At 55.1% G+C, this 24,127-nt stretch overlaps 4 protein-coding genes across 10 annotated transcripts in view; 1 reads left to right on the plus strand and 3 right to left on the minus strand.

The window, feature by feature from the left end:
• LAMTOR4 (late endosomal/lysosomal adaptor, MAPK and MTOR activator 4) overlaps positions 1 to 6,551 on the plus strand; it is a 44,245-nt gene extending 37,694 nt beyond the window's left edge. The window contains exons 3-6 of one of the 3 annotated variants that reach the window (XM_073791941.1): positions 3,019 to 3,147; positions 3,808 to 3,888; positions 5,742 to 5,859; positions 6,192 to 6,551. In XM_073791941.1, the coding sequence (XP_073648042.1) occupies positions 3,019 to 3,147; positions 3,808 to 3,888; positions 5,742 to 5,859; positions 6,192 to 6,238 (375 nt within the window). In that variant the 3' untranslated portion in view covers positions 6,239 to 6,551. Of the gene's footprint in view, positions 1 to 3,018; positions 3,148 to 3,807; positions 3,889 to 5,253; positions 5,598 to 5,741; positions 5,860 to 6,191 lie in introns of those variants that run through there. The other 2 variants (XM_019930604.3, XM_073791942.1) reach the window with 2 other exon arrangements.
• A 241-nt stretch (positions 6,552 to 6,792) lies between these two features.
• TRAPPC14 (trafficking protein particle complex subunit 14) lies at positions 6,793 to 11,321 on the minus strand. 3 transcript variants are annotated; one of them, XM_019930603.3, is made up of 12 exons: positions 10,931 to 11,321; positions 10,602 to 10,615; positions 10,294 to 10,389; positions 10,059 to 10,188; positions 9,806 to 9,892; positions 9,536 to 9,656; positions 9,283 to 9,430; positions 9,070 to 9,152; positions 8,804 to 8,967; positions 8,107 to 8,261; positions 7,682 to 7,875; positions 6,793 to 7,570 (listed from the first exon to the last, which is right to left on the minus strand). In XM_019930603.3, exons 1-12 carry the CDS (start codon positions 11,007 to 11,009, stop codon positions 7,417 to 7,419), a joined length of 1,425 nt encoding a protein of 474 aa, XP_019786162.1. In that variant the 5' UTR covers positions 11,010 to 11,321; the 3' UTR covers positions 6,793 to 7,416. The 3 variants fall into 3 exon arrangements, with proteins under 3 accessions (XP_019786162.1, XP_019786161.1, XP_073648035.1); XM_019930602.3 differs by having other exon boundaries at positions 10,602 to 11,321; XM_073791934.1 differs by lacking the exons at positions 10,059 to 10,188; positions 10,602 to 10,615; positions 10,931 to 11,321 and having other exon boundaries at positions 10,294 to 10,388.
• Positions 11,322 to 11,465: 144 nt separating this feature from the next.
• GAL3ST4 (galactose-3-O-sulfotransferase 4) lies at positions 11,466 to 15,771 on the minus strand. 2 transcript variants are annotated; one of them, XM_033840718.2, is made up of 3 exons: positions 15,642 to 15,771; positions 15,158 to 15,461; positions 11,466 to 12,909 (listed from the first exon to the last, which is right to left on the minus strand). In XM_033840718.2, exons 1-3 carry the CDS (start codon positions 15,764 to 15,766, stop codon positions 11,887 to 11,889), a joined length of 1,452 nt encoding a protein of 483 aa, XP_033696609.1. In that variant the 5' UTR covers positions 15,767 to 15,771; the 3' UTR covers positions 11,466 to 11,886. The 2 variants fall into 2 exon arrangements, with proteins under 2 accessions (XP_033696609.1, XP_033696608.1); XM_033840717.2 differs by having other exon boundaries at positions 15,017 to 15,461.
• A 1,981-nt stretch (positions 15,772 to 17,752) lies between these two features.
• On the minus strand, positions 17,753 to 24,045 carry GPC2 (glypican 2). Of its 2 annotated transcripts, XM_073791935.1 has the most exons (11): positions 23,880 to 24,045; positions 23,060 to 23,218; positions 22,415 to 22,737; positions 21,511 to 21,591; positions 20,615 to 20,777; positions 20,234 to 20,364; positions 19,874 to 20,023; positions 19,645 to 19,784; positions 19,365 to 19,540; positions 18,345 to 18,621; positions 17,753 to 17,882 (listed from the first exon to the last, which is right to left on the minus strand). In XM_073791935.1, the coding sequence occupies exons 1-10, from the start codon at positions 24,043 to 24,045 to the stop codon at positions 18,374 to 18,376; spliced, it is 1,737 nt and encodes a 578-aa protein (XP_073648036.1). In that variant the 3' UTR covers positions 17,753 to 17,882; positions 18,345 to 18,373. The 2 variants fall into 2 exon arrangements, with proteins under 2 accessions (XP_073648036.1, XP_033696607.1); XM_033840716.2 differs by having other exon boundaries at positions 17,753 to 18,621.
• Between the last annotated feature and the right edge of the window lie 82 nt (positions 24,046 to 24,127).

Below are 24,127 nucleotides of genomic sequence, written 5' to 3' on the forward strand. Positions count from 1 at the left end.
TCCTAAGGGGCTCATTTCTAGTGTAGCACTTACTACACGTCACTGTGACACTTTGTTTGCCTGCCTCGCTCACTTACAAGCTGAGCAGTTATGGGGTCAAAGTACATGACTCTGACTCTTACCCTATAGTCTTTTTAAAAATTAATTTTTAAAAATTTAATTGCACTGTAGTCTTTGAAAAGTGTTGGTTGAAGGGGTGGGTCAAGGTTAAGAGAATCAAGAAAGGCAGACTTGGGGTTGGGAAGTTTGTTGATGGCTGTTTGATAGGGTAAGAATTGGTACTAGGAAAATAAGAGGCAAGGACGTCTAGTTTCAAAGCAAACAACAACCACCCCAAAAAAATCAGAATCGAAAAGAAAAAGAATGCTAACCGAGGCAGCAAAGATGCCAAGCCCACAGAAACCAGCCATAAGTTAACCACTGTATTAGTCAGGGTTCTCCAGAGAATAAGGCGAAGGGGGGTGGAGGGAGAGAGAGAGTATTTATTTTAAGGAATTAGCTCACAAAGTGTGGGGACTGGCAAGTCTCGAATCTGTAGGGTAGGTCAGCAGCCTGGAAATTCAGGCAAGAGCTGATATTGCAGTTTTGAGTGTGAAATCCACAGGGCAACAGGCCAGACTCGGGAGGGTTTCTATGTTATTCAAGTCTTGATGAGAATTCCTTCTTTTCCGGAGACCTCAGTCTTTTTCCTTAAGATCTTCAACCAGTTGGATGAAGCCCATCCACATCATGGAGGCTAATGTGCTTTGTTCAAAATTAAATACTCACCCTACCTTAGAAGTACCTTCAAAGTGTAGGGCAGGCAAATTTTTTTACCTCTACCCCCTTAGGGTTTTCAGCTGGGCCTGCGAATTGACATAAAACAGAGTAGCAGGAGAAAAGCATACAGGCTTACTTAGTACAAGTTTTATGTGACCTGGGAGCCCTCACAAGAAAATGAAGACCCAAAGAAATGGCCAGATCTATGTGCTTTTATACCAGATAGAACAAAAAGAGGTGATTGTAGAAAAGTAACTGAACTGTGGGGAGGCTAAGGAAAGAAAGGAATTATTTTAATAAGGTCTGTTTTACAGAATTCACTAGGTCTGGGTCTTGTGAGTGGAAACTTTGCTTCATTTTTCTTCATAGCACTTTTCACCACTTAATATATTTATCTATTATCTGACTCACCCTCTTCCTCACAACTTGAAACCAATAAAAAATGTGTCTTATTTCTATTCACTGCTGTATCTCCAATTCCAAGAAGAGCGTCTGGTACATAGAAGGTGCTCAATAACACCAGTTGAATGAAAGGATGAAAACCTTTGCTCCCTACATGAGTAGTATGATTCAAGCTGTTTGTGAAAATGAAACAATTCTAACGATGGCTGATGAGCAATGTCCTGTAAAAGTTTCCTCTGTGTTAAGTAAAATGAGAACAGGGAATTTCTGAGGTAAAATTAAATGTAGCTTAAAAAAAAAAAAAGTAGTTGGCCAATGGAGCAATGGAAAAAGCATCAGCCTCAGCGCCAGCCGACTTAGACTGGAATCTGGCTCTGCCAGTCGCCAGCTGTGTGCCGTGAGCAAGGCTCAATCTCTCTTGTTTCCACTTCCTCATCTGTATAGTATCTGGGATGAGTGGGTTAGGCTGGTATACAGATGAAAACGCTCAGAACCAGTATGTGCAAAAAAAAAAAAAATTGGTACCACAAACTGTCATCAATATCTAAGGCCAAGGAAGGCTTTGCAGATCAAGCATCCCCACAGAACTTTCTCTACATCCTCCTCCAATTTAAATTTTATATTATAATCATACCTCATCTTTAAAAAAGGCATCCATCTTCTCTAATTAGTTTTCTCCTCAAGCAACAACACTTTGTTTTATGTTGTTGAAATATGATTCACATACTGTAAAATTCACCCTTTTAAGCTTCACCATGCAGTGGTTTTCATTACATTCACAAGGTTGTGCAACCATCATCACTCTATAATTCCAGAACGTTTTCATCACCCAAAAAGAATCTTCACACCCATTAGTCACTCCCCATTTCTCCCTCCACTCAGCTCCTGGCAACCACTAATCTGCTTTCTGTCTCTTTGGATTTGCCCAGTGTAGACATCTCACATAAATACAACCAGACAATATGTGGCCTTGTGTGTCTGATTTCTTTCACTTAGCATAATGTTTTCAAGGTTTATCCATGTTGTAGCACAGATCCGTACTTGATTCCTTTTTATAGCTGGATAATATTCCACTGTATGGACATGCCACATTTCATTTATCCAGTCTTCAGTTTATGGGTATTTAGGTTGCTTCCATTTCGGGGCTATTGTCAATAATGCTGTTATAAACATTTGTGTACAAGTTTTGTGTGAATGTATGTTTTCAATCCTCTTAGGTATGTATTTAGGAGTGGAATTTTTAGGTCATATTTAACTTTTCTACATCTAATTCTCATTTATAAATATAGTAACTCTATATTTAACTTTTAGAGGAAACTTGTCAATCTGTTTCCCACAGCAACTGCACTATTTTACGTTCTTGCCAGCAATGTATGAGGGCTCCAATTTCTCCACATCCTCATCAAGTATTTACTGTTTTATTACTACTTATCATTTTCCCTCACCCACATTAACATTGCAGCAGCCCTAAAAACTATTTAAATTAAAACAAAAAATTTCTATGACACTCATATATTTAAAAATGACTCCAAGGTCATTTTCTAATTATTCCTGGCAGAGAATATTCAGTATTGCAGCTGCCTTGGCTAGCGAGGGATCAATGCACCATCACACCGTTTCTTACAGAATCCCGGGACAAAAACCCACTTTGGGAACAAATTTCTGTCTTAGAGAGCTGCCCGGAGTAGGCCCAAGAGTAGCACTTGAATAGCTCTTCATCTGCATTTCACGTTTTTTTACTCTATTCTCTTACTGTCCCACTGCGGGTGGTCTAGCCCTAGGTGGAACCCGGGCCGCCTCTGTTGCGCAGGCACAAACCCTTAGCCCAACCTCCTCCCTCCGGCTCCGCCCCCCCAGGCCCGCCCCTCCGCCGACATGCCCCCCTATCTCGGCGCTTTGGGGCTGAGGGAAGAGGAGATGAATGTTAAAGAGGGTCTGCGGCCAATCCGCGTGCGCCTCCGGGAAGCGGCGCTCCACACTGGCAGAGTAAGTCTGATGACGTAGCCACTCTCCAATCCGCATTCTGGGGGCGGGACTCAAGTCGGGCGGTGCAAGGCAGGAGGAGGAGACCGCCGGGTGGAATCACGTCACCTGGGACTGGAGCCGGAAGCTACGTCTGGCAGTGAGCGCCCCCCAGCACCTAAGGCTGCGATGGTGAGTGAGGACGCATGCGCGGGACTACGCGCCGGGGGTTCGGTGTCCCTGCCCCCCCATCTCCTTGGTCGCCCAGTCCTGAGCCTGCACTCCGCCCTCACCTCCTGTCCGCCCCGGGACCGAGAGGGAATGGAGATGGAGGGGTGGCGACGTAGAGGGCTGAGCAGGGGACGGTGGGAGGGTGTACAGAGGCTGGGGAGTAATCTGAGGGGGAGCGGCGGGCCACAGGTGGAATTGGAGACCGGACTGAGGGGAGTTGTCTGTGGGGTAGCAAAGGTGGGGTGTGGAAGGCCGGTGGAGCCCAGGGGCAGAGAGTGAGGACTGACGGAGGCTCAGGAAGATAAGTGTTGAAGGCCATGTAGAGGGAAGAGGGTCTGGAAGGGCCCTGGCTGGGGAAAGAGGCCTGGGGGGCCATTGTCAAGAGAGAGTCTTGGGTTTGCCAAGGGCTGTTCTCTTAGCCTGCTGCTCACTGATTGCATCTTTACCCACTAGACTTCTGCACTGACCCAGGGGCTGGAGCGAATCCCAGACCAGCTCGGCTACCTGGTGCTGAGTGAAGGCGCAGTGCTGGCGGTGCGTTTTGGAAAAGGGAGGGGGGGCTCCTCCAATACACATCGCCCGATGATGCCTTCTAACGTTGCCCAGTTTAACCTGATTTGTCTCTGTTCTTGATTTTTACCTGGTATCATGCCTGGCATATAGGAATTAAATTCAGGAATTAAATCAATTAATCTATCTCTGGAATCTTAGTCCTGTAACTGTTTTGAGGTAAAAGAGGTTTACTGACTTTACCAAAGCCAAAGTAGTTACAGGTTTGTTGATAACTGACATTACCTGAGTTATTCTTGAGTATGTCTTTATTTGGTATTTATTGAAGAGGCTTGGTATTTTGTTCTGCAGTACAATATAGTGTCAGTGCTCTAGAAGTTTTCAATCTAGCTGGAGAGACAAGGCTTAAGGTTAAAAGTTCAGCTAAAGTATTGCACGTGGTAAAGATAACTGAAGGAGTCCAGAGAGTGAAGGATTCAGCCCTTTGTGTTATAACTTGTGTTTTGGCAAGGAAACTTTCTTGGAAGAGACAAGAATTCAGCTGGCCTTAAAAGATGGATGGTTGTGAACAGGCAGAAAAGAAAGAGCATATTCAGGGCTGGGAGGTGGACATATTTGCAGGAGTGTGACATCAGCCTGTCTGAATTGCTGGTGGGTTTATGTTGAAAAGATTTGGAAACGTTTGGGGGAAGAAGAGGATATGTTAAGGAAAGATCTGATTGGGGAGGACTTTCAAGGCTGGGTTAACACCTGTGGATTAATCTTGGGGGGTAATAGGAGCTTTGAAGGGTTTTTGAACAGAAACAGCTGATGAAGTGATTGAGCGGAATTGTTCTATTAGGTGTAAAGATGAGCCGGAAGGAGAGGGATTCAGAAGCAGGGATGCTGTTGCCAAAATCTAGGTATGAAACAGCTGGTGGCAGTGAGAAGGAGCAAGGAGAGAAGAGATTTTTTAAAGGAAGAATCGATATGTCTTCGTAATGACTAGAGATAGGTAATAGAGGAGATAACTTTTCCATGCTGTAAGACTTTGAACTCAAGCCTAGAATTATGGTGCCTTAACAAACAGGGACTTAAGAAAGGAAGTTGATTGGGGAGGGGGAGAGGTAAGGGGAGTTTTGGTGGCTCAACTTTAAACACTGAGTTTGATATAGAATAATAGCAATTAAATATATAATGCTAGGAGTTATTCTAAGCATCTTACTAATATGCTCTTGTAACCCTCACAACAAGCCCATAAGATAGGTATTGTTGTCCCCAATTTACAGATGAGGTAACTGAGGTACAGAATGTCCAAGAGAGCAAAGCGTGCTGAATTTGACTCACTGGGAGGCCCATATTGAGGAGGTAGGAAGAGGAAGTTGAGATCATCACGAGAAAAGAGGAAGCCCAGGCCACTGTGACATCATTACCCAAGGGCTAGGTAGTAGGAAGGGGTTCAGGGACAAAGGGGATGTTATGTTTCAGATTCTGCAGACAGGGCAACAAACAGGAAGACTGAGGAAAAGACGGCGCCTGGGACAAGTCTGTGGTGGGTGGGCACTGATGTTTGAGAATGTGATTTTATCAAGTAAGTGGGAACAGGGAGAGAAATCAAGATTCAGGGATTAGGAAAACAGCGTCAGTAAAGAAATGGATGAGAGTCACTGCTTCCCAGGAGGAAGCCCGGTATTTTAAGGTTGACAAACAGGATGGCATCAAGAGGGGCAACAACGTCACAGGGCAGTTTTCAGGTGGGTCTTTCCAAAACCGGGGGTGACCTTGGGGTATTGGAAAGTGGAGGCAGGTTACAAGTGCTAGAGCCAAAGTGTCCTCGGAATTTTCTCCCAATTCTGTTCCCTAATTCCTGCCATCTTCCCTCCTCTGTCTGCATGCAGTCATCTGGGGATCTAGAGAATGACGAGCAGGCAGCCAGCGCCATCTCTGAGCTGGTCAGCACGGCCTGCGGTTTCCGGCTGCACCACAGCATGAACGTACCCTTCAAGCGCCTGTCGGGTGAGCCCCTGGCCCTGGTGACGGTGTTGGGGGGTGCTGCTCCCCGAGGCTTCTCTTCTCAGGGAAAAGCACCTGTCTCCTACCAGCCGCCCACCACCTCCCTGGAGTCCCTGGTTCTGGCCACTCTGTTCCCCTTGGTATTCACCCCTGCATCAGAATTATGAGAAAGCAAGAGAAGGGGATTTAATGGAGACCTCCCATCTTCAAATCTCTGAGCTTGCAACTGTCAAATTTCTTTGGCTTTGGAGCCCAGCCAGTTTATGGTGACCCCCAGGGAGGCCTTCGCACCCCACTAACTCTCTGCTCCCTTCCCTCTCCCGGGGCGGGGGAAGGTGTGTCTCCCCTCCAGTGGTCTTTGGAGAACACACGCTGCTGGTGACCGTGTCGGGACAGAGGGTGTTTGTGGTGAAGAGGCAGAACCGAGGCCGGGAGCCCCTTGACGTGTGAGCCTGCCAGAGGGCGAGGGGCAGAGGTGGACGGGGCCGTGAGCCTCTGTGATGAGGAAGACGCAAACCTCCCCCCGCCTCTCTTGATTGCCATTAGAACTAAGGCTGTCTGCTCACCCACTTCCCCACCCCTACTGGGAAGGGCAGAGGCTTGGGGACTCTGTACTATGTTAAGGAGAGTGAGGGCGAGGGGACCTCCCTCTCCTCACCTTCCCTCCTAATAAACGTGAGTCTGATGTTCCCAGGCCCAGGGATGTGTCGTGTGTATTGGGGGAGGAGGGTCACACCCCATGTGTCTTCCAGCTTCTAGGGCCTCAGCCCAGAGGAGTGGAGCAAGGCCACCTCTAGACATCTAAAACTGGGACTCAGAAGAAAAAGAAAATGGGTGGGAAGGGAACTGAGGGGAGCTATTTGGTGTACATGCTAAAGGAAATCTTTCTGAGCCCCTGGCTCTCTGCTCCTGCCACCAACACACAAGGAACAGTCATTCTTCTCCCTCCTGAACAGGTATTTAATAGTCTTATTTCAGTTGGAAGCAGTAGTTGGAGAATAAGTTACAGGAACAGACAAACCAAAAAAAAAAAACCCAAAAAACCAAAAAACCCCACATAAAGTGCTTCAGACTGCAAACGTAAACATGAGGACGAGGGGAGGCCACCAAGCGCTCTCCCCTGACCTGAGACAGGAGGGTCATGTCATTGTCGGGTCCCTTTACCATCACCACCCTCTGATCTCAGCCCTGCGGGTGGGAGGGAGGGAGGGAATGTCAGAGGCAGGGAAGACAACTTAAAGGAACGAGGGAAACACTTTGTAAACTTAGAACCAGGGTGCAAGGCAGGGGGCAAGGGAGCTCCTGGAGCCCTTGCCTTGGCCGAGGGGTGGGGCCAGCCCCCCCAGGAGGTCCGGGAAATACTGCTGGCTTCACGCCGCAGCCATCCCTGTCCATTTCACAGCTTCTTCCCTCGTCCCTCATCAGCAGACACAGACAGGCGGCCCTGAGGGCCTCCTCACCCTCGGTGGGAGGCATCCCAGGGGAGGCACAGCCTGGAGGGAGCACCGCTCCGGGGCTGTTGATTTCCAGGAGTGTGAGAGGGAGGAGAGCTGGATGGCGCTACTTGACGGGCTCCACCACCAGGACCTTGCACTCGCGCTTGGCGATCTTGTCCAGAGAGAGCACAGCCTTGTCCGGGGGCAGGTAGAGGGGGCGGCTGACAGGCGAGGCCACGGGGGGCGTGATGGCCCTGCGCTCCATCACGCTGCCCGACCTGGGGGAAGGCAGAGGCTATGAGCTCTGGTTGGACCCAGGGCCCCTCCCTGCTCCCTCTCCAACTCCAGCCTCTACCAAGTCCACTGGCACCCCTCCCGCGGTTCCGTACCTCATGAGGTGGCTGCGGGAGGGCTGTTGGTGGGAGAAGGACTGAGAGCGGCCCAGGCTCGCCTGGTGCCTCTCGACCAAGTCCCGGACGGCAGGGCTGCTGGGGCTGCTCTTGCGAGAGAGAGGCCGGGCCTCTGGCGGAGGGTGGGACACGCTGGCGGTGAACTGCAGCTTCAGTTTCATGTGCTGGCTCAGCTGGGGTAGGGAGACATGCATCAGCCACCCAGCTCGGCTTCCAGGCCCCGGACCTCCTTTCAGGTCATCTTCCCCACTTGACAGGCCGAAGTCGGATCTAAATTCCACCTTCCCTCCGCGCGGCTTTGTAGCACCACCCATTATGCTTCAGCCACAGAAACCAGCGGCCCTGACTCCTTCCACCTGACGCTCTGCCTCACCCAGCACACAGCCTGGCCCCCACCAGCCCACCTCGAAGAGTCCCGTCCTCAGAGCCTGGAAGGCCACACTGAAGGTGAGCGCGCTGCCCTTCCGGGAAAAGCCGAGGTTGTTGAGGGGTGTATGGCAGACGATGGAGTCCAGGGCTGCCTGCATGGCCCGGCGCTCCTCCTCACACAGCTGCTTTCCTGCGGGGGACAGAAACGGGGGCTGGGAAACACATCTGTATGGTGTTCCTCAGTTTGCAGAGGGCGTTCACGAGCACAGTCTTGTTTTGATCCTCAGAGCCACTCTGTGGAGTAAACTGAGTATATGCTATTGTTTGCTGAATTTTATAAATAACAGTAGCTAATACTTACTGTGTATTGAGATCTATTCTAACCACTTCACATAATATTAACTCACTAAGTCGCTGTAACAGCCCCACGAGGTATTATTTTCTCTGTTTGAGAGATGAGAAATCTGAGGCTCAGAGAGATTAAGTAACCTACCAAAGGTCACACAGCTAAGAAGTGGAAGAGGTACAAGTCAAACATACCAGGGAGCCCAGCTCCAGTGTCAAGGCCCTTAAAATCACTCTGCCCCGCGGCCTCTCTAAACTCTCCATTGTGACACCATGGAGACCACCCTGGTTCAGAGCCGAAGCAGCCGGCCACAGTCACCCATCTCTGTGACTGCTTCCCTTCCCCTCCCCTCCTTCGGGACAAGGTTAGGCCTGGCAGCCACCTACCAGCCTGGGCGTGCTCCGGGGTCCACACGAGCCTCACAGCAAGGAAGTCTTGGAGATTGTTGAGCAGCGTATAGGTGACAGTGAAACGCTCGTAGGTCCGAACAGGGGACTCACAAGAAGCAGTCATCACAAAGCACGGGCGGTCCAGGCGGATGCTGGGCAGGCTAGAAGCAATGAGAGAGGGAAGCAGGATGTGTGTGTTTTGAAACAAAGATGAACAGGATGGTACCCAGGCGGGGCCAGGGTGGGGTGTCCCACAAACTCACCGGTAGTGGGTATAGATGCTCTGGGTAAAGGGCAGCTTCGGCGTGGACCACTGAACCACAGCGATCAGGGGAACTTCTAGGCCCTGCCAGAGGGACAAAGGGAAACATCACATGTATCAGAGGTTCCCTCTCCCCTTAGTCAACCCCCTGGCCTCTTCCTCCCACTGCATTTTCTCACCCTTTCTCCTGAACACACCAGTCTCTTATACTCACCTCCTTGGCCCCTGGAGGGGGCTGCTCACCCCCTCTGAGCTGGAACAGGAAGTTGTGTTCCTCCAGAGCACTAAGCAAGCAGGGGAAGCAGCCAGAGGTACCAGGGAGCCGGCAGAAGGAGCCCATAGAGACTTCCCCAGATTGGTGACTAGTTCAGAAGAAAGGGACCAGAGCTGGATCTTTCCACACCAGAGCTCTCGGCCCTGCCCCCATCCCCACCACTATGCGGCCCTGCCCCTCCCCAGGACCTCACCAGACATTGTCCACCAGCAGCACAGAGCCATCGGGCATGACAGGCAGATAACTGGCATTGAAGTTTGGGAGAATGCGGATATCCCAGATGGAAATTTCCTCCTGGGAGGAGCTGTTCAGCACTGTCGGAGGTAACCAGCTCAGCTCAGAGTATCTGGACCCCTTGGACCCCACCTTTTCCCCCCTAAAATGGATCTATCCCCACCAGAGTAACTGACACCCAGTCAGTGCCCTTGCTGCTGCCCAAGAACTGAGCCGCCAATCTGCTCACCCTTGAGCACGGTCAAGTGTTTTCCAGCCACAGTGAACTGGCGACATTTCAGAACTGGAGGAGGCAGCAGAGTCAGCAGGGTGCTCACTGCAGGAGAGGGCGGAGGCAAGAGATGATGGGCTGGGTGAGCCTCATTCCAACCCACAGTTCTAATCTTGCTCTTCTCTCCAGCTTGGGCACTTGCCAGTATCACCCCTCCACTGTCCCCCAAATTCCAGACTCCAGCATTTCCTCTCTGCATTCTCCTCCCCACCTTGGGCCTTGAAAGCGCTCTGCTCGCCCCGGAAGGTCTCCCCAGGAGATCGGGTTTGCAGCAAGCGCAGGTAGCCTTGATCTCTGACCTCTGGTGCCTCAACCTCCCGCTTCCACACGGTCACTACAATCTGAACACAGGGGACACAGGACCACAGTCGAGAGAAAAGACACACAGCCAGCCTCAGAAAGGGCGTCTGAATTAGGACAACAGCTCCACCCCGTGCCAGCCTTACCTTGGCCTTAGGTGTCCCTGGGGGCAGTCTATCCAGTGAAACGGTGAGTGGGAAGATGACCTCATCTGTGGACACAATTGGTTCCTCCACAGGCAGCTGGGTTGTGAAAAGGGTGAAGAGGTCAGAAGAGTCAAGGCCGCCCGCAGCGCCAGCGTTCCCTTTAAGATCCGCGGTACGTGGTTCTCGCCCTCCCCTCTCCTCACCCGTCATCGGCCTCCCGCTTCCCTCCAGCGTCCCTCTCCCCTCCGGTCTTTGGAGCCCAGCAGACCGCCCCTCCGCCCTGTGCCGTGTCGCCCCGAGCTCCTCACCGTGGTCGCTCCCCCTGAGGTAGCAGGGCCCGGGCCGTGGGTGAGGAGGGGGCTGCAGCCTCGAAACAACCCCCCACCACCAGGGTCCCCGCCCCCCGGGGGTTCGGAATCCTGGTCGCCGGAGCCACCGCCCACGGGCGCCCCTCCGGCGCTGACCGAGGCCAGGGCGGCCAGGGCGGTCGCCAGTTCTGCCCAGGCCCCTCGGGAGCCCAAGCCCGGGCCGCCTCCGGCGCCGGACCCCACGCCGCCCCGGCAGCGCAGCACCAGCAGGAAGCGGACAGTCTCCCCCAGGTAGAGGTGGTTGCGCCGGGGCAGCGCCCGGTACCGGCCTGGGTCCCCAGCCAGCTCCGCGCGTGGTGGCAGCGGCACGGCGGGGAAGTACATCGAGTAGTCGCACTGGGACTCCATGGGCGGTGAAGGCGGCGCGGGCCGGGGAGCGAGGTGGGCCGTGGCCGGCGGAGGGCGAGGGGGCCGCTGGGGTGGGCCCGGGGAGCCCCGAGCCCCGACCGGTGCTGCGCGCGGCCGGACCGGCCCGACAGACCAGCCGGGGCCGGGAACCGGGGCAACGAGCCCGGAACCGAGACCCCGTGGGGCCGGAACCCGGGTGCTGGGCCGAATGACTGGAGAGACACCGGAACCGGAAGGGAAGGGGCGTGGCCTCGGAGGCGCCGGAATTTGTGGGCGACCGGATTTTGGACAAGAAGAGCGGCGTGTTCCTGTGGTTAGCCCGCTGCGTGAAGGGTTTAGGTGAGACTGCAGACAGACCCCTTCTTAGAGAAGAACTATGAAGAGAACCCCCTCCAACCCCGTTTCTCCCAGGAAGATGCTCCATCCCCTTCCCTTCCGCCCTATATAGAGCAGGTCAAAGTTTCAAATTATTTATTCATTCAACAAACATTTCATAGTGAAATGAGTATAGCCCAGTAACAAATATTTCATAGAGAGATGGACGCGTTATTCCTATCCCTTGTGTCCCAAACAATTTCTGCCGTACTCCATGGTTTGCTCCTCCAGGGGGGCTTTGAGAGTGCTGTTTGGACCTGGGGGGGGGCACGAGGTGCTGGGAAGGGAAAGGGGCAAGATGGGGGGAGGATGCTTCTAGGACTAGGATTCCTCGGCACAGGCTGGGGCCTGTGGGGCCCACATCCGTGCTAAGTTCCACTGGTCCTTTGGGGAGCAGACATGGTCTCTGGGGGAAGCAGAAAGGGCATGTGGCTGCCTCACGTTCATCACTGTGCCCCTGTGGCTCAGCTGCTTTTCAGCCTAAGACTTAGTGGCCTGCTGCCTAGGGGGAGGGTAGCCTTGAAGTCTTGAGGGGCACAGAGACTGTTGGGGGGAACTGCTTGGCATCTAGTTTGTCCTTGTACTGTAGCTCAGGGGTAGCCAGGCGCTCACACTCCTCCTGGTCTTGGAGGCTCAGGCCACTCTGAAGCACGTAACCCAAAACCTTACCTGATCCAAACTGGAAAGGGCGGAACCGCCGGTCAGTGATGTACTTGGGGTCTAAAGCCTCACCCCCCACCAGACAGTGTTTAGCCAGGGCCTCTCGGCGAGCCCGGAGCTCCGCCACAGCACTGTCCAGCCGGCTCTGGCCGTATTGCTTTATCCGGGCCCACAGGCTGCGGTTGAAGTGAACATAGAGAGCCCAGTCCAGGTTGTTCCAGGCTCGGGCCCTTGCAGACAGCTGCCTGTCCTCAGCAGTCAGTCCACCATCGCCGACAGCACTTCCGCCCTGCCCACCTCCAGCCTGAGCGTTGTGCATGAAGCCCACCACATCATCTAGACTCCAGCACAGGGCATCTGCCAGCAGGACCAATGACTCGTCAAAGTACTCGGCCACCAAGACCAGGTCAAAGACAGAGTCCAGCCAGGCCAGATTCCACTGGATGAAGGATGAAGACCTCAAATCTAAAGAGGCAGAGCTGGACGTCTGGCTGTGACCATCAGCAACAGTGGGAACGGGATGGAAGAGAGCATTGGGATCCAAGGTGTGGGCTCGCAGGCCAACACCAGAAGGCAGCTGTGGCGGGTTGGGATCTCTGGGGGGATGAGGATTCCCTCTCTTGGTCCTCATCTCTGGGGGAAAGGGGAGGCCAAAGTCAAACCATAACAAGTTGCGTGCATAGTGGTCCCCACGGGCCCCGGGCTGGTAGAAGGCTCGGGGATTGTCCAGGAAGGCAGCCAAGGACGGTGATTTGCGGAAAGCCGATGATGTGGATTTATAGTAGGAGAAGGCAGAGCGGGCCAGAGCCGCTGGGTCTCGGACAATGGAAAAGAAGAAGCTGTCAGAAGGCATGACCTGAAGTACCTGCAGAGAAGAGGAAACAGACATAAGGAGAGAGAACTAAGCCAGGAAGAAACTAAGAGCAAACCCAGTGCCCACGGATCCCCCAGCCTCCTCCAACCTCCTTCTGACAGCTCTGCTGGGAACCCCCAGCTTCCTTCACCAGCTACATAGATCTTGGGTAAGGCACTTAACATCTCTGAGACTCAATTTGCTTATCTGCAAAACGGGGATCCATCATACCTTCCTTCCCAAGTGATGATGGAGGTTACATGAGATAAGGATAGGAAGGAACCTGGAACATGGGAAGCTCCTGGAGAACATTAACTTCCTTGGGCCTTTCTGTCTGCCTTGGTCAGTAACACTTCTAGGAAGCAAGCTTTGTGTTCACTTCTCCAACAAAAACCTAAGTGCCTACTCTGGGACTCTGTCACAACTCCAAGAAAGGAGCTGGCCTCAGGCCTTCTCAGGAGGATCACTGGCAGCAAATAGGGAGGAGACAGAGCAGTCGCAACGCTGTCTCAGGTATAGGCGTCAGGGGCAGGCCAAGCCCAGGATGGCCGAAGGACAGGGCACTCCTGGGCCTCCTTGGCATCTTGCAGAGCAAGAGACACCCCTGGAATGGGCACTGGGGAGCCATGGCCACTCGGTAGGGTGCTGCTCTGAGGCCTAGGATGTGTGGTCCCACTTCTGGGCAAGAAGGAAGGTGGGGATTGGGCTGAGCCACACCCTAGCGTGGTCCTTCAGGCAGATCCATGCCAGAACTCAGCTCTGGGGCTCCTTGAAGGGTTTCTGCCTCTGAACGCGACCTCTGTCATTGAACCTGACTCCCTGACAAGTCTTCCAGTCTGCTCTGCCGATGTGGGCATGCCTGCAGGGCGAGCCTGTGAGCTGTATGTCTCTTTGAAGGCATAGGGAAACAGTGCAGAGAACGGTCTGTGGCATCAGATGGACCTGGAATAAAATCCCAATTCAGCCATTTACCAACCCTGTAACTTTGGGCAGGTTATCGAACTTCTCAGAGCCTTCTCAGAGCCTCCATCAGTAAATCTGGGTTAACACTTACCTTGAAGGATGTGGAAGTGTGGGGAACATGGGGGGTAGTGAGGGGTGGTGACAATCATCCTAAACTCCAGAGGAACCTGCCTCAGTGACCGCTGTCCTCGCCTCACTCCCAGCAGTGCCCCCTCGCTTCCCATTAGATCACATTCATGCTGCTCAGCTGCTTTCTCCTGCTCCAGCTCCAAGAGGACTGCCTTTGCAGCCACCACTGAAGTTCTACCACCTACACACGCACACACACCACTGCCACCATGTCTTTAAGATGTTTTGCTCTAAGAACACTTGATATTTTCCTTACTACAAAGTCATGTCCACCCTTTCCTATAAAACCCACCTCTCCAGAAAGCCCCACCTCTTTTGATGACTATTCTCCCCACAGTTCCGAATACAAACACACACACACACGCACACAGCCCACAGAAGGCACTTTGACTTTGGAGCAGCTGGGCCTGGGTTCAAATGCTAGCTCTGTGGCTTTCCGTTAACAGAGGCCTGTCACTTAGCCTCTCTGAGATTCAACCTCCTCATCTGTGTAGTGGAGACACTTATAATGCCTTCCTGGCAGGATGACGGTAAGATGACTATCCAGCACCCAAGAAGTATTCAGTGAAAGTTCGCTCTTTCCCTGTATGTGTTCATTTGCCCATTGATTTTCTTCCTCCAAGAGGTTCGCGCGCGCGCGTGTGTGTACGGATGACCTGTGAGTGCGTGCACTCATCTCCCCCTTTAGAACTGAGGCTCCAGGGGTTGGGGGTGGGGCTGGGACTGGGGCTTGGCATGTAGCTGATCTTCAAAATCTGGCAGACGTGGTGAGGGGAGTGAGATGCAGCCGGGTCAGAAGGCAGTGACTGCACAGGGCCCTGGTAGTGCCAGCGGAAGGGGCCAGGAAGGGCCAGGTACCTGGAGGGAGGGTTGGCGGGGTGGGGTCAGAGTTGGCGGGACACTGATGCCAGCAGGATAAATTGGTCAAGGAGAGAGACTGCAGTAAACTCTAGATGGAGAGGGCAGAACTTCGGCTGCCAGAAAATTCTGAGGAAGGGACAGCTGAGGAGGGGGCAGCAGGACTCACCTTTGTGGCCCCCATGCCCAACTCTTGGGTGAGGGGATGCCTGGGGAGCCTCCAGGCCTGGGGTCTCCTCCCCTGGTGGTCTTGGCTACAGGCATGAGCCCATCTCTCGCCAGTCCTGTCCACCCCCTCGACACTCCTCACCTCTTTCAGGTTGAACCTCATGTGATGACAGAGGATGTGGAAGGGGGACTGGGTGCCTCCACCCTGAGGGCGGTAGCCTTTGACCCGAGAGGCCTGGAAAAGCTTTGGGTAGCCGAACTGATAGCGGGCGGGGAGGGCGAAGCGCAGCCCGTGTCGGTCCCCGTAGCGGTGAAGTAGACTGAGCACAGAGCTGCTCCCGGATTTATGCGTCTTCAGGAACACGAGTCGCTGCCGTGGCAGGCAGGATGGAACAGCTGGTCCCGGGGTTGAGGCCCAGGACTGTCGGAGCTGCAGCCCAGGTAGCCTGGGGAGAGACGGGAGGGGAAGTGTCGTGTCCCTCACCAGCAGGTGGATGAGTGTCTTGAGGAGAAAGGACGAGGGCGTGGAGCGTCCTCTGAGTCCCCAAGAGTCACAGCCCCAGGTGGGACGGGGAGGAGCAAGTGGGGGGGCATCTGTGGGGCGTTGGGACAAGATGGGAACTCACCTCCTCTGGAAGGGACCCCCCCAGAGCTGGAGGGCAAATCCGATGGTCATGAAGACTCCCAGAGCCACCCCCAGGCTCCGAGGCCCCCAGAGGCGCATGGTCCTGGTAGGAGACAGAGGGCCCATGTGGCACAGGGAAGGGGGTTGCTAGAGCGGGGCAGGGCAAGGGCCAGGCACAGAGGCAGAGACAGCTTGAGACAGCCGTGCAGCCGCGGAAGGCGCCGGTTCGAGTTTGGGGGTTCATTCCCCAGGTCTGCTCGCAGCCCCGGTTGAGTCTGCCCCCTGAGTTAGCAGATTTTTGCCTCTGTCAGCGTCTAGAAGGGAAATGAGGGGGAAGGAGGAGAGTCTAAGGAGGGGGTAGAGCCTTCTCTCCTGCTGCTGCTGCAGCTGAGACCTCATTCCGGGCAGGGGGGCAGCGGAGGGGGGAGCCCTCTCTACACCCAGATCTTCTAGGTGCCCCACGACTGCTTCTCTGCTGTCAACCTGCAGCTCCTTCCAACCTCCACTGACAGCTCCTCACTGAGCCCCAGGGATTTGGAAGGCAAGGGGAGAAAGATCAGACCGGTCCGCTCATACCAGTGAAACAGACATCACGGGGCCCCTGACCACCTCCTCTGCCCCTCTGTCTGTGACATGTCGGGCTGAAGAGCCCCATTCTGAGGCTGAGAGGAGAAGCCATAAGGAGCGAATGAGGGCCAGACAGGGCACCAGCTTAGGAACCCAGGGAGGTGAAACCACAGGAGCAACTTTGTAAAGAATAAGAGCCGCCCAGCTCATCTAAGCTCAGGTATGCTTTCCCTCTTGGCGCCAGGCAGAGCCCAGTGTGTGAGAGGGCCTGGGGGGGTATAGGGTTGTTTAGGAAGCCCAGATCCCACACACCCCCATTCCCACTTTCCAACCCCAGCAGTGCACCCAGAGGGGATTGAGAGGGTGGGGCTGGAGAGAGACTGCGACACAAAGAGACAAAACCCGAACGCCGAGCTTCAGAATTCCTTCCCAGGCCCCAGCTTCCCAATCTACTGAGAGTCCAGACCTGCCCCTTCAATTCCAACCCGCAGCCCCTCCACCAAGCCCCGACGGCCCCCTTCCAGGACGAGCCCGGAGCGACCCCAGGCAGAGAACCCACACTGGCCACCTAGAGACCCGCCCCCTCTGGCATCATCCCCCAATTTCCTCCCCCAACCCAGCCTCCAGGATCCAGCCCCGCACTGGACTCCTTCCTGTGTCCAGATTTCTTCTATTCCTTCCATCCATCCCTGTCTCCTCCCATTACCCCGGATTCCAGCCTGCAGTTCCCTCCAGCTTTGGTGACTGCTCAGTCTGTTGCCAGCCCTGAGTCGGCTCCCTCTGGGGTTCTCTCTATGAAACCCCCCCAAGTCTCCTCCCATAAACTCTAGAGTCCCTCCACTGGCCGAGGCCTCGGCTTCACATGCCCACTCACCAGGCCACCTGAGGAGCAGCAGGGAAATCGGGGTCTGGCCCTCCCGCCTGCTCCAGCCACCGCCCGGTTTCTCGCTCGGCTCAACTTTCCCCCTAAACTTTCTCAGCGCCCAGGCTCCTCCCCCTCCCTCCCTTTGTCCCGCCAGTCTCTGCAGCTGATTCGGCTTTGATCGCGTCTCTGGGTCTCTCCCTCCCTGCACCTTTCCCTCTCCTTCAGGGCACCCAGCCTGCCATTGGAAGACACCAGTCCTACCCTCCTTTGGCACTTAAGAATCAATTATACTTTTTCTTTCAGCTTTCTGCAGAACAAAAGCCTCATTCAGGCGACCAAAGGAAAGAAGGAAAGAAGAAAGGAGAATGACAGACAAGAGTTGAAAGCAGACATTGTCAAGGACATGACAAGGTAGCCAGAGGCTGACACAGAGAACTGGGGCCCCGACTCTGACGGCAGGGTCAGTGGTGTGGTAATATTAACGGTGGCTTGGGTCCAAAAGAGTTTTGCAGTCCCCTCCCCGCAACTCTCCCCATTTTGCAGATGAAGGTGCTCAGACCCAGAGGGTGGACAGCTTGCCCAAACTCAATCCCAGGGGACAGGTTCCAAGATAAGCAGGCAGAAATGAACTGCTGGTCACAGAGGCTCTGGGCTAAAGGTACAGAAAGTCACACATAGGGTCCAATAAATTAGCTATTTATTTATAAATAAAATCGAGCCGAACACTGAAACATGAAACGGGGAAGCTTGTGAAGGATGTGGCGGATGGCAGAGGCCATGAGATATGCTTTTATTTCTTCTTTCTTTTTTCTAGTTTAAGAAAGTGATACTGAAAAAACTGGATAGAACCCGACCCATAGATCCTGACATCCTAGTCCCCTGCCCTGCACCCCGCAAACACCAGCTTTGTCTGTTTCTGAGACCGGGTGCCCCCACCCATTCCCCACCTTCAACTTCCTTCAAACCCCTCCCCCCGCAACTCTAAAACTCCTCCCTTTTTCTCTGTTGGGGCTCACCACCAGCCCAACCATAGAGGCTGGGTTAGAGAGACCACACCTCCTTCCTAAATAAATACCCCCAGCCCCTCCTCCCCAGATACCAAATGAAAAAATAAATATAGTGAACACCCATCCCCAACCCAACCCACCAATGGAAATCTGGATTTGGGGCCCCAGCCATTCACCCAAAAAGTCCCTTCTCTACCCTCTCTGCAGCCCCCTCCGACTCCTCCCCAGACCCAGCAGACGGGGGAGGAGGGGATGGGCCACGAACCCTTCTGATGCCAGGGCACCCCTCCCCAGTTATCGAGGTCCGAGCAGGGCCAGGGCTGAGAGGAAGAGAATGAGGAGGGGTTGGGTGTGAAAACTGACAGACGTCCCTCCAGTCCTGCTCCTGTCTTGGCTGTGGCGGATAATGACACCTCCTCCTTTGCCCCCAGCACCATCCCTTCGAGGAGGGCGAGGAGGCCGGGCCGGGGGGGCCACAGCTGCTGCCCCAGCCATCCAGTCATCTGCATAGTGCTGTCCCTCTCCAGAGCCGCTAGCGTCCTCTGCAGGGAGGAGGAGGATCGGAAACAGACAGGGATGGAAAAGAGAGGTAGCGGGAGACAGAGAGAGAGAAGGAGCCACAGGCAGCGAGGGAGAGAACTCGAGATAAAAACAGTGATAGGTGGAGGGGTGGAGGAGCAGGCAGGGTGAGAAGAGGGAGAAAGCGAATGACAGGAAGGTGAGCAGAGAGATCAGACACATGAGAATGAGGGAAGGCAACGAGAGACAGGAAGAGACAACGAGGCAGACAAAAAGGAGAGACAGATAGAGAGGATAAACAGGAAAAGAGAGAAAACAGACGTACACAGAAGCAGCGAGCAGACGGGAAGGGGGGGAGAGACAGAGACAGACAGTGGGAGAGAGGAAAAAAATAGAGGTCAGTGCCTTGTTTCCCTGGCAAATTCTACTTTGGGGAGCCAGCCCCATGGCGCCCGCACCCCACTTCCCCACCTCCCGGGATTGCCCACTCTTAGGAGCTTCCCACCGTTCTGTAAGAGTGTTTTGGTGTCTCCCCCAGGGAACTATGAACTCAAGGATAGAGACCCTGTCATTGGTACTCTACCCCCTACCTTTGAGTAAAGCGCTCAATACGTGCGTGTAAAATGTGTGAGTCAATGAATGGATGGTAACGGAGAGACGCCAGGGGAGGGACTACAGAAAGCAGGGGGCGGGGCTGCGGGTTGGCCCGGGTCCAATCGCGGAAAGCCGGGCGGAGCGAGGCCCTCGCGGCGGCCCGGGGCCTCACCCCAGTCCTCCAGCTCCAGGTCGCGTCCCAGGGCGGCCGCCTTCATCCTGGTCGTGGCCGCCCGGAGCTGCAGCCGCCGCCTCCGCGTCTGGAGGTCGGGGCTCGAGGCTTCCGCATCCAGCTCTGGGTTGTCGATCTGCCCGGCCTGGGGACCCCCGACCACGGGCGACAGGTACCTGCGAGCAGAGCAGCCCCGGAGGCTCCCGCCCCGCCCCCGGAGTCCGCCTCGCCCTCCCGCCCGCCGCCGCCGCCGCCGCCGCCGCCGCCGCCCGGCTCTCACCGGCCCCGCCCAGCTCCGGTCCAGCAGGGCGCCGCTTCCTGGGAGACGTCCGCAGCCACGCGGGGGTCCCCGCACACTGTCAGGGGCAGCCCGGCCCAGAAGCCCCTCACCCGGCCCAGCCGCTCGCGGAGCTCCCACACCTGGACGCAAAGAGAGCCCGGGAGGAGCTGGTGCGCGCGCCCCCCGCCCACCGCCGCGCCTGCGCCCCCGCCTGCCGCCCGCCACTCACCAGCCGGGGCAGGCTGGCGCCCGCAGCCGTCGTGGGCCGCTCCTCCTCCGCCGCCGCCGCCGACCAGAGCCGGCCCACCTCCTCCCGGGGGGCTGGGGCACGGCGGGCGCGGGCCGGCGCCGGTTGGGGGCTCCCGCATTCCTGGAACACCTGCGGCACCGGAAAGAGACCCCACAGACAGTCGTCCCGCGGTAAAAACTACACTCCAATACTCCAATCGCCCCCGACACCCCAGTTTATCCAGAGGCCCTACAGTGTCTCACTGACACCCTGCACTGTACCCCCAGCCTGGGGCCTCCCCCTCCACCCTTCTCTCTCCGGTCCTCCCGCCAACTCCCACTCTTCTCGTGGCCCCTGTACCTGGGCTGACAGCCCCACGCTGTTTTCCTGCAGATGCATCAAACCCTCCGCGATCTTCACCCCGATGGACTGTGCTGCTAGCTCAAAGGAAAAGGGGCCCTGGATCTTCTCGGCCAGGAACAGGAGACCATCTTGAAGGAGGGAAAGAAAGAGAAAGGGTGAAATGAGGGGACATCCAGGGAGATACTCACTGAAGTAGGATGTTCACGCAAATCCTGACCCTGGCCTTGGAGGGAAGCAGCAGGTCTTAGATGGGGGAAACTGATATGAGAAGAGCCGCTCCTCATCCTCTCCCCTCAGTACCGCTTAACACTCCCTCCCTGGTCCACCCTGCCCACCCCCACACAGACAGCCCTCCCGGGCTTTCCTGAATCCCCTCACCCAGATAGGCCCCCCAGTCAGGATCCAGTCCCTGGCTGCTGATACAGCCGTGGGCCACGTTGAGGCAGAAGCCCCGGCAGGGTGGCAGCGAGGGGACCCCCCGACAAAGGGGGCAGCCTGTCAGACGCATCACAGCCCGCTTGCAGCCTTCGGACAGCGGCATCTGGGAGCAGAGAGCAGGCCTGTGTCATCCACGGTTGGCTGCCCTCAGCCAAGCCTGGTGCTGGGCACAGAGAGAAGTCAAATGCCCCACCCCACCTTTCCCAGGCTCTCAGTGTAGAGCTGGATGTGAACATCTAGGACTGATGACCCCGTGTGGTAGCAGGAGTGACCCCAGGACTGCCACAGATCAGAGGAGGGAGGCTCCTAGGGGCCAGGCTGCAGATGCTGCTTCTTGGGAGAGATGGGGCGGTGAGGGATCTGAGAAAAGGTTCAAAGACAAGACTGAGCCCATCATGGTTGGGGAGAGAGGAGGATGAGGATGCAGGAAGTAAGGCTGGGAGGTCAGGGAGAGAATGAGCAGTAGAGAGAGGGCCTTGAAGGCCAGGCCAGGAACCTGGCCTCCAGTAGCAGGGAAGAGGGAGCCACTGAGTGGTCCTGGAGAAAACCAGGAGGGCCAGTACTCCAATCTCAGAGATGCTATGGAGATGAGCAGGCCCGTAGAGGCTGGCAGGGGGTAAGAGTCATCAGAGGGTCAGAGGTGGGAGGAGATCATGGGTCATGACACAAGGGAGACTCCAGCCTTTCTGATTTACCCTGGGATGCCAGGGCTTCAAGGCTGATATGGGAAGGCCCCAGGCCTCTCCTGCCAGCTGGCACCGGACTCTTCTTCATGGGACCTTTCCTGCTTCTTGTCTCCCTCCCTGGGCCCTGCCCATACTCAGGCTCCCTCTAACCTTAAGCGTTTCGCTGACCACATCTCTTCCGGTCTCCAGGCCCTGGATAAAGGCCCGGGCAGCCACCAGGGCCCGGGTTATCTGGGGGAGGGGAAAGAAGGTGAGAAAAACCACAGGACTGTTGAGGGTCAGTCAACACTGGGACCAAGAGACTGCACCAAGGGGATGAGCAGGGGGGTGAGGTTTGTAGGGTTATCTTGGGGTGGTTAGGAGTGTCAGGTGGTCCCGGGAGGCAGGTTCAAGAGGATCAAAGGAATCACAGTCTAGAAGGACCCAGGGGAACTGGGCTTGGGAAGAGGTCGAGGGATTACATTTTACAGGGCTTGGAGATAGAGGGGCTTGTATCAGAACAAACACTGAACCCGAAGCCAGGAGACCTGGGTGTGAAACATAGCTCTACCACGTATTGGCTGTGAGACCTTAACCTCTGGGAAGTTCAGTTTCCTCATCTGTAAAATAGGAATGCTAATATCTACCTCCTAGAGTTATGATGATAATTAAATGAGAGACTATAAATGAAAATTCTTCTTAAATATTAAGTGTCTAATTCACAGTTAGTTGAACCAGAGGAAGCCAAGGTATTGGGATTAGGGAGGAGTTGGCAGAAAGGTGGGGTGAGGGGAGGCAAGAGCAGGTGAGTGGGTCAGCAACTTGTGTAAACTAGGACACAGAAAGGGGGCCATCCAATTAAAGGAGACCAAGGAGCACTGGGTCAGGCAGAGGTGACTGAGGCTCAAGATAGGGGTCACCAGGTCAGACATGGCTGCCATGCAGGATAGAGGGATCACCAGGTCAGGGGTGACTGGGGCATGGAAAGGGGGTCATTGGGCTGGAGGTGAGTAGTACATACTTCAGAGGTCACTAGGTCAAAGGTGGCTGAAACTCAGGCCTTGGGGCCCCTCACCTGCAGGCGGAGGCGGCGGGGTGAGTCCCCAAAAGGCTTCAGAGAGTCATCAGCAGAAGAGGCCAGGCGCGTGAGGCAGAACAGGTAGTCAGGGGAGAAGATGTACTGTGGGTGCAGCAGGGGGAACATTTTCTCCAGGAGCTGAGCCCAGAAATCCACCAAGGCATCATCTAACCCCTCACCGGACCTCTCATAGTAGTCCCGTAGCCGAGAGAACAGGCCACTGAACAAGGGGGTGTGCTGGGCATACAGGCGGCCGAAGGAGCGCTGGAAGAGCAGGGACAGGGAGTGCTCGGCTGATGAGAGCATCTCCCGAAAAACCTCTGTGGCAAGTGTAGAGAAAGGGGTGTGAGGTGGGGTAAGGCCAGAGAAGGATGGACAAGTGAAAGGGCAGAGGCAGGAAGAGATGGGCATGGGGAGAGAAAAGAAAAGTGAGTCAGAAATTAAGCAACTCTTAGAGGTCTGGGCAAATTGGGGCTGGGGGTGGAGGGCAGGACCTTGAGAGAGCCTAGGGTGGGGATGCGGGGGCTAAGCCAGGGCCGGAGTGCCTTAGGGATAGAGTCAGGAGCAGGGACGGGATGCTTGCTCGGGTCATGAGCACAGAGAGGAGGTGCGAGGCCAGGTTTGGGGACGCCAGGTCCTCACCATCAAATCTTCTGTGCCGGGCAGCCAGTGTGTGAACCAAGAAGGAGCCGCTCTCTTCCACCAGGCCTCGGAAGGTGGCCTCAGTCTCCCAGGTCAGCTTCTGCTCTATCTCACTGGAACAGCAAGTGTACTCCTGGGGACAGATCCGGAGGTGCTCACCTGGACAGAGAAGACACGAAGGAATGGTGGGAAGTCGTGTCGTGAAACTGCTTCCTTCTCCTGCTGATCTCTGGGGGCCATCCTTTCTCTTTGAACTGTCTGGTTTCTTTTCTATTGTCTGCCACCACATTCCCACCTGGCTCTACCCCCTTCTTATTGTCCCCTCACCCATCCCAGGTCCACTGGCACTAGCGATAGGATCAAATAAAGATGGGCCCATTTAGTGATCAGAGGGTCCTAGGTAGCCTGCCTAACATCGCACACCCCAGGCCTCTAAGGACTTACAGGATGGCTTCAATGGGAAGAATGGGGTTTGGAGGGGTGGGATTACCTGGTAAGAAAGAAAGTATTGTCATAGAAGGGGCTCATGGAAATAGCGAGGGGAACAAATTGGGCTGTGAATAAAGAAACACAGAGGCGGGTGCTAATTACTAGAAAGGGATTCCTGGGGTGGGGGTGGAGTAGAGAGCTATTATCTGAACAGGAGTGTTATTGTGATCCTGGTAAAGAAGTTCCGGAGGAGAAGAGACATTATTACTATGAGACGAAAAGATTATTATAACGGCCACTCTGAAAGGGAAGAGAGTTATTGTGAGATGGGGGGACCGGCCCCCGCCCCCTCCCTCGCCCCCAATTCTCTAGTCTTCCTTTTTCTCCTCACCTGAGATCAGGGCGGGAGGGAGTAGGCTTAAGCTATATCCCCGGGCCCCCAGGATCTGCCGGGTCTCAGTGCAACTCCGGGTGACCTTTGCCTCGATACCGGGTCCAGGACCAGGACCGGGACACAGAGGCAACAGCAGAAGCAGAAGAGATCGCAGCGCGTACATAGCTGCTGCCACCTTGGGACGGCAAAGTGGGTCCTAAGAAGGAAAGAAGAGCCGCCCGAACTCAGGAAGCCGGTTCTCTGCC

This window comes from Tursiops truncatus, chromosome 15, assembly GCF_011762595.2.
Source record: "Tursiops truncatus isolate mTurTru1 chromosome 15, mTurTru1.mat.Y, whole genome shotgun sequence".
NCBI classification, from domain to species: Eukaryota; Metazoa; Chordata; class Mammalia; order Artiodactyla; family Delphinidae; genus Tursiops; species Tursiops truncatus.

Bases quoted from the DNA above. Each gene is read 5' to 3' on its own strand.
- TRAPPC14 (XM_019930602.3), bottom strand. From the start codon at position 11,009: ATGGAGTCCCAGTGCGACTACTCGATGTACTTCCCCGCCGTGCCGCTG. The intron at 9,153-9,282 runs GTGAGTATAAGA...TCCCTCTGGCAG, and splicing joins CCCCTCCAGGGGCCAAGGAG to GGCCTAGAAGTTCCCCTGAT. The intron at 8,262-8,803 runs GTAGGTGGCTGC...TGTCCCCCGCAG, and splicing joins CCCGGAGCACGCCCAGGCTG to GAAAGCAGCTGTGTGAGGAG.
- GAL3ST4 (XM_033840717.2), bottom strand. From the start codon at position 15,766: ATGGGCCCTCTGTCTCCTACCAGGACCATGCGCCTCTGGGGGCCTCGG. The intron at 15,462-15,641 runs GTGAGTTCCCAT...GTCTCTCCCCAG, and splicing joins GGGGGTCCCTTCCAGAGGAG to GCTACCTGGGCTGCAGCTCC. The intron at 12,910-15,016 runs GTGAGTCCTGCT...TCTTCTCTGCAG, and splicing joins TGGGCATGGGGGCCACAAAG to GTACTTCAGGTCATGCCTTC.
- GPC2 (XM_073791935.1), bottom strand. From the start codon at position 24,045: ATGTACGCGCTGCGATCTCTTCTGCTTCTGCTGTTGCCTCTGTGTCCC. The intron at 20,365-20,614 runs GTGAGGGGATTC...CCCTCCTTCAAG, and splicing joins TGACTGGGGGGCCTATCTGG to ATGGTCTCCTGTTCCTGGCC. The intron at 19,785-19,873 runs GTGAGTGGCGGG...CTTTGCGTCCAG, and splicing joins GCGCCAGCCTGCCCCGGCTG to GTGTGGGAGCTCCGCGAGCG.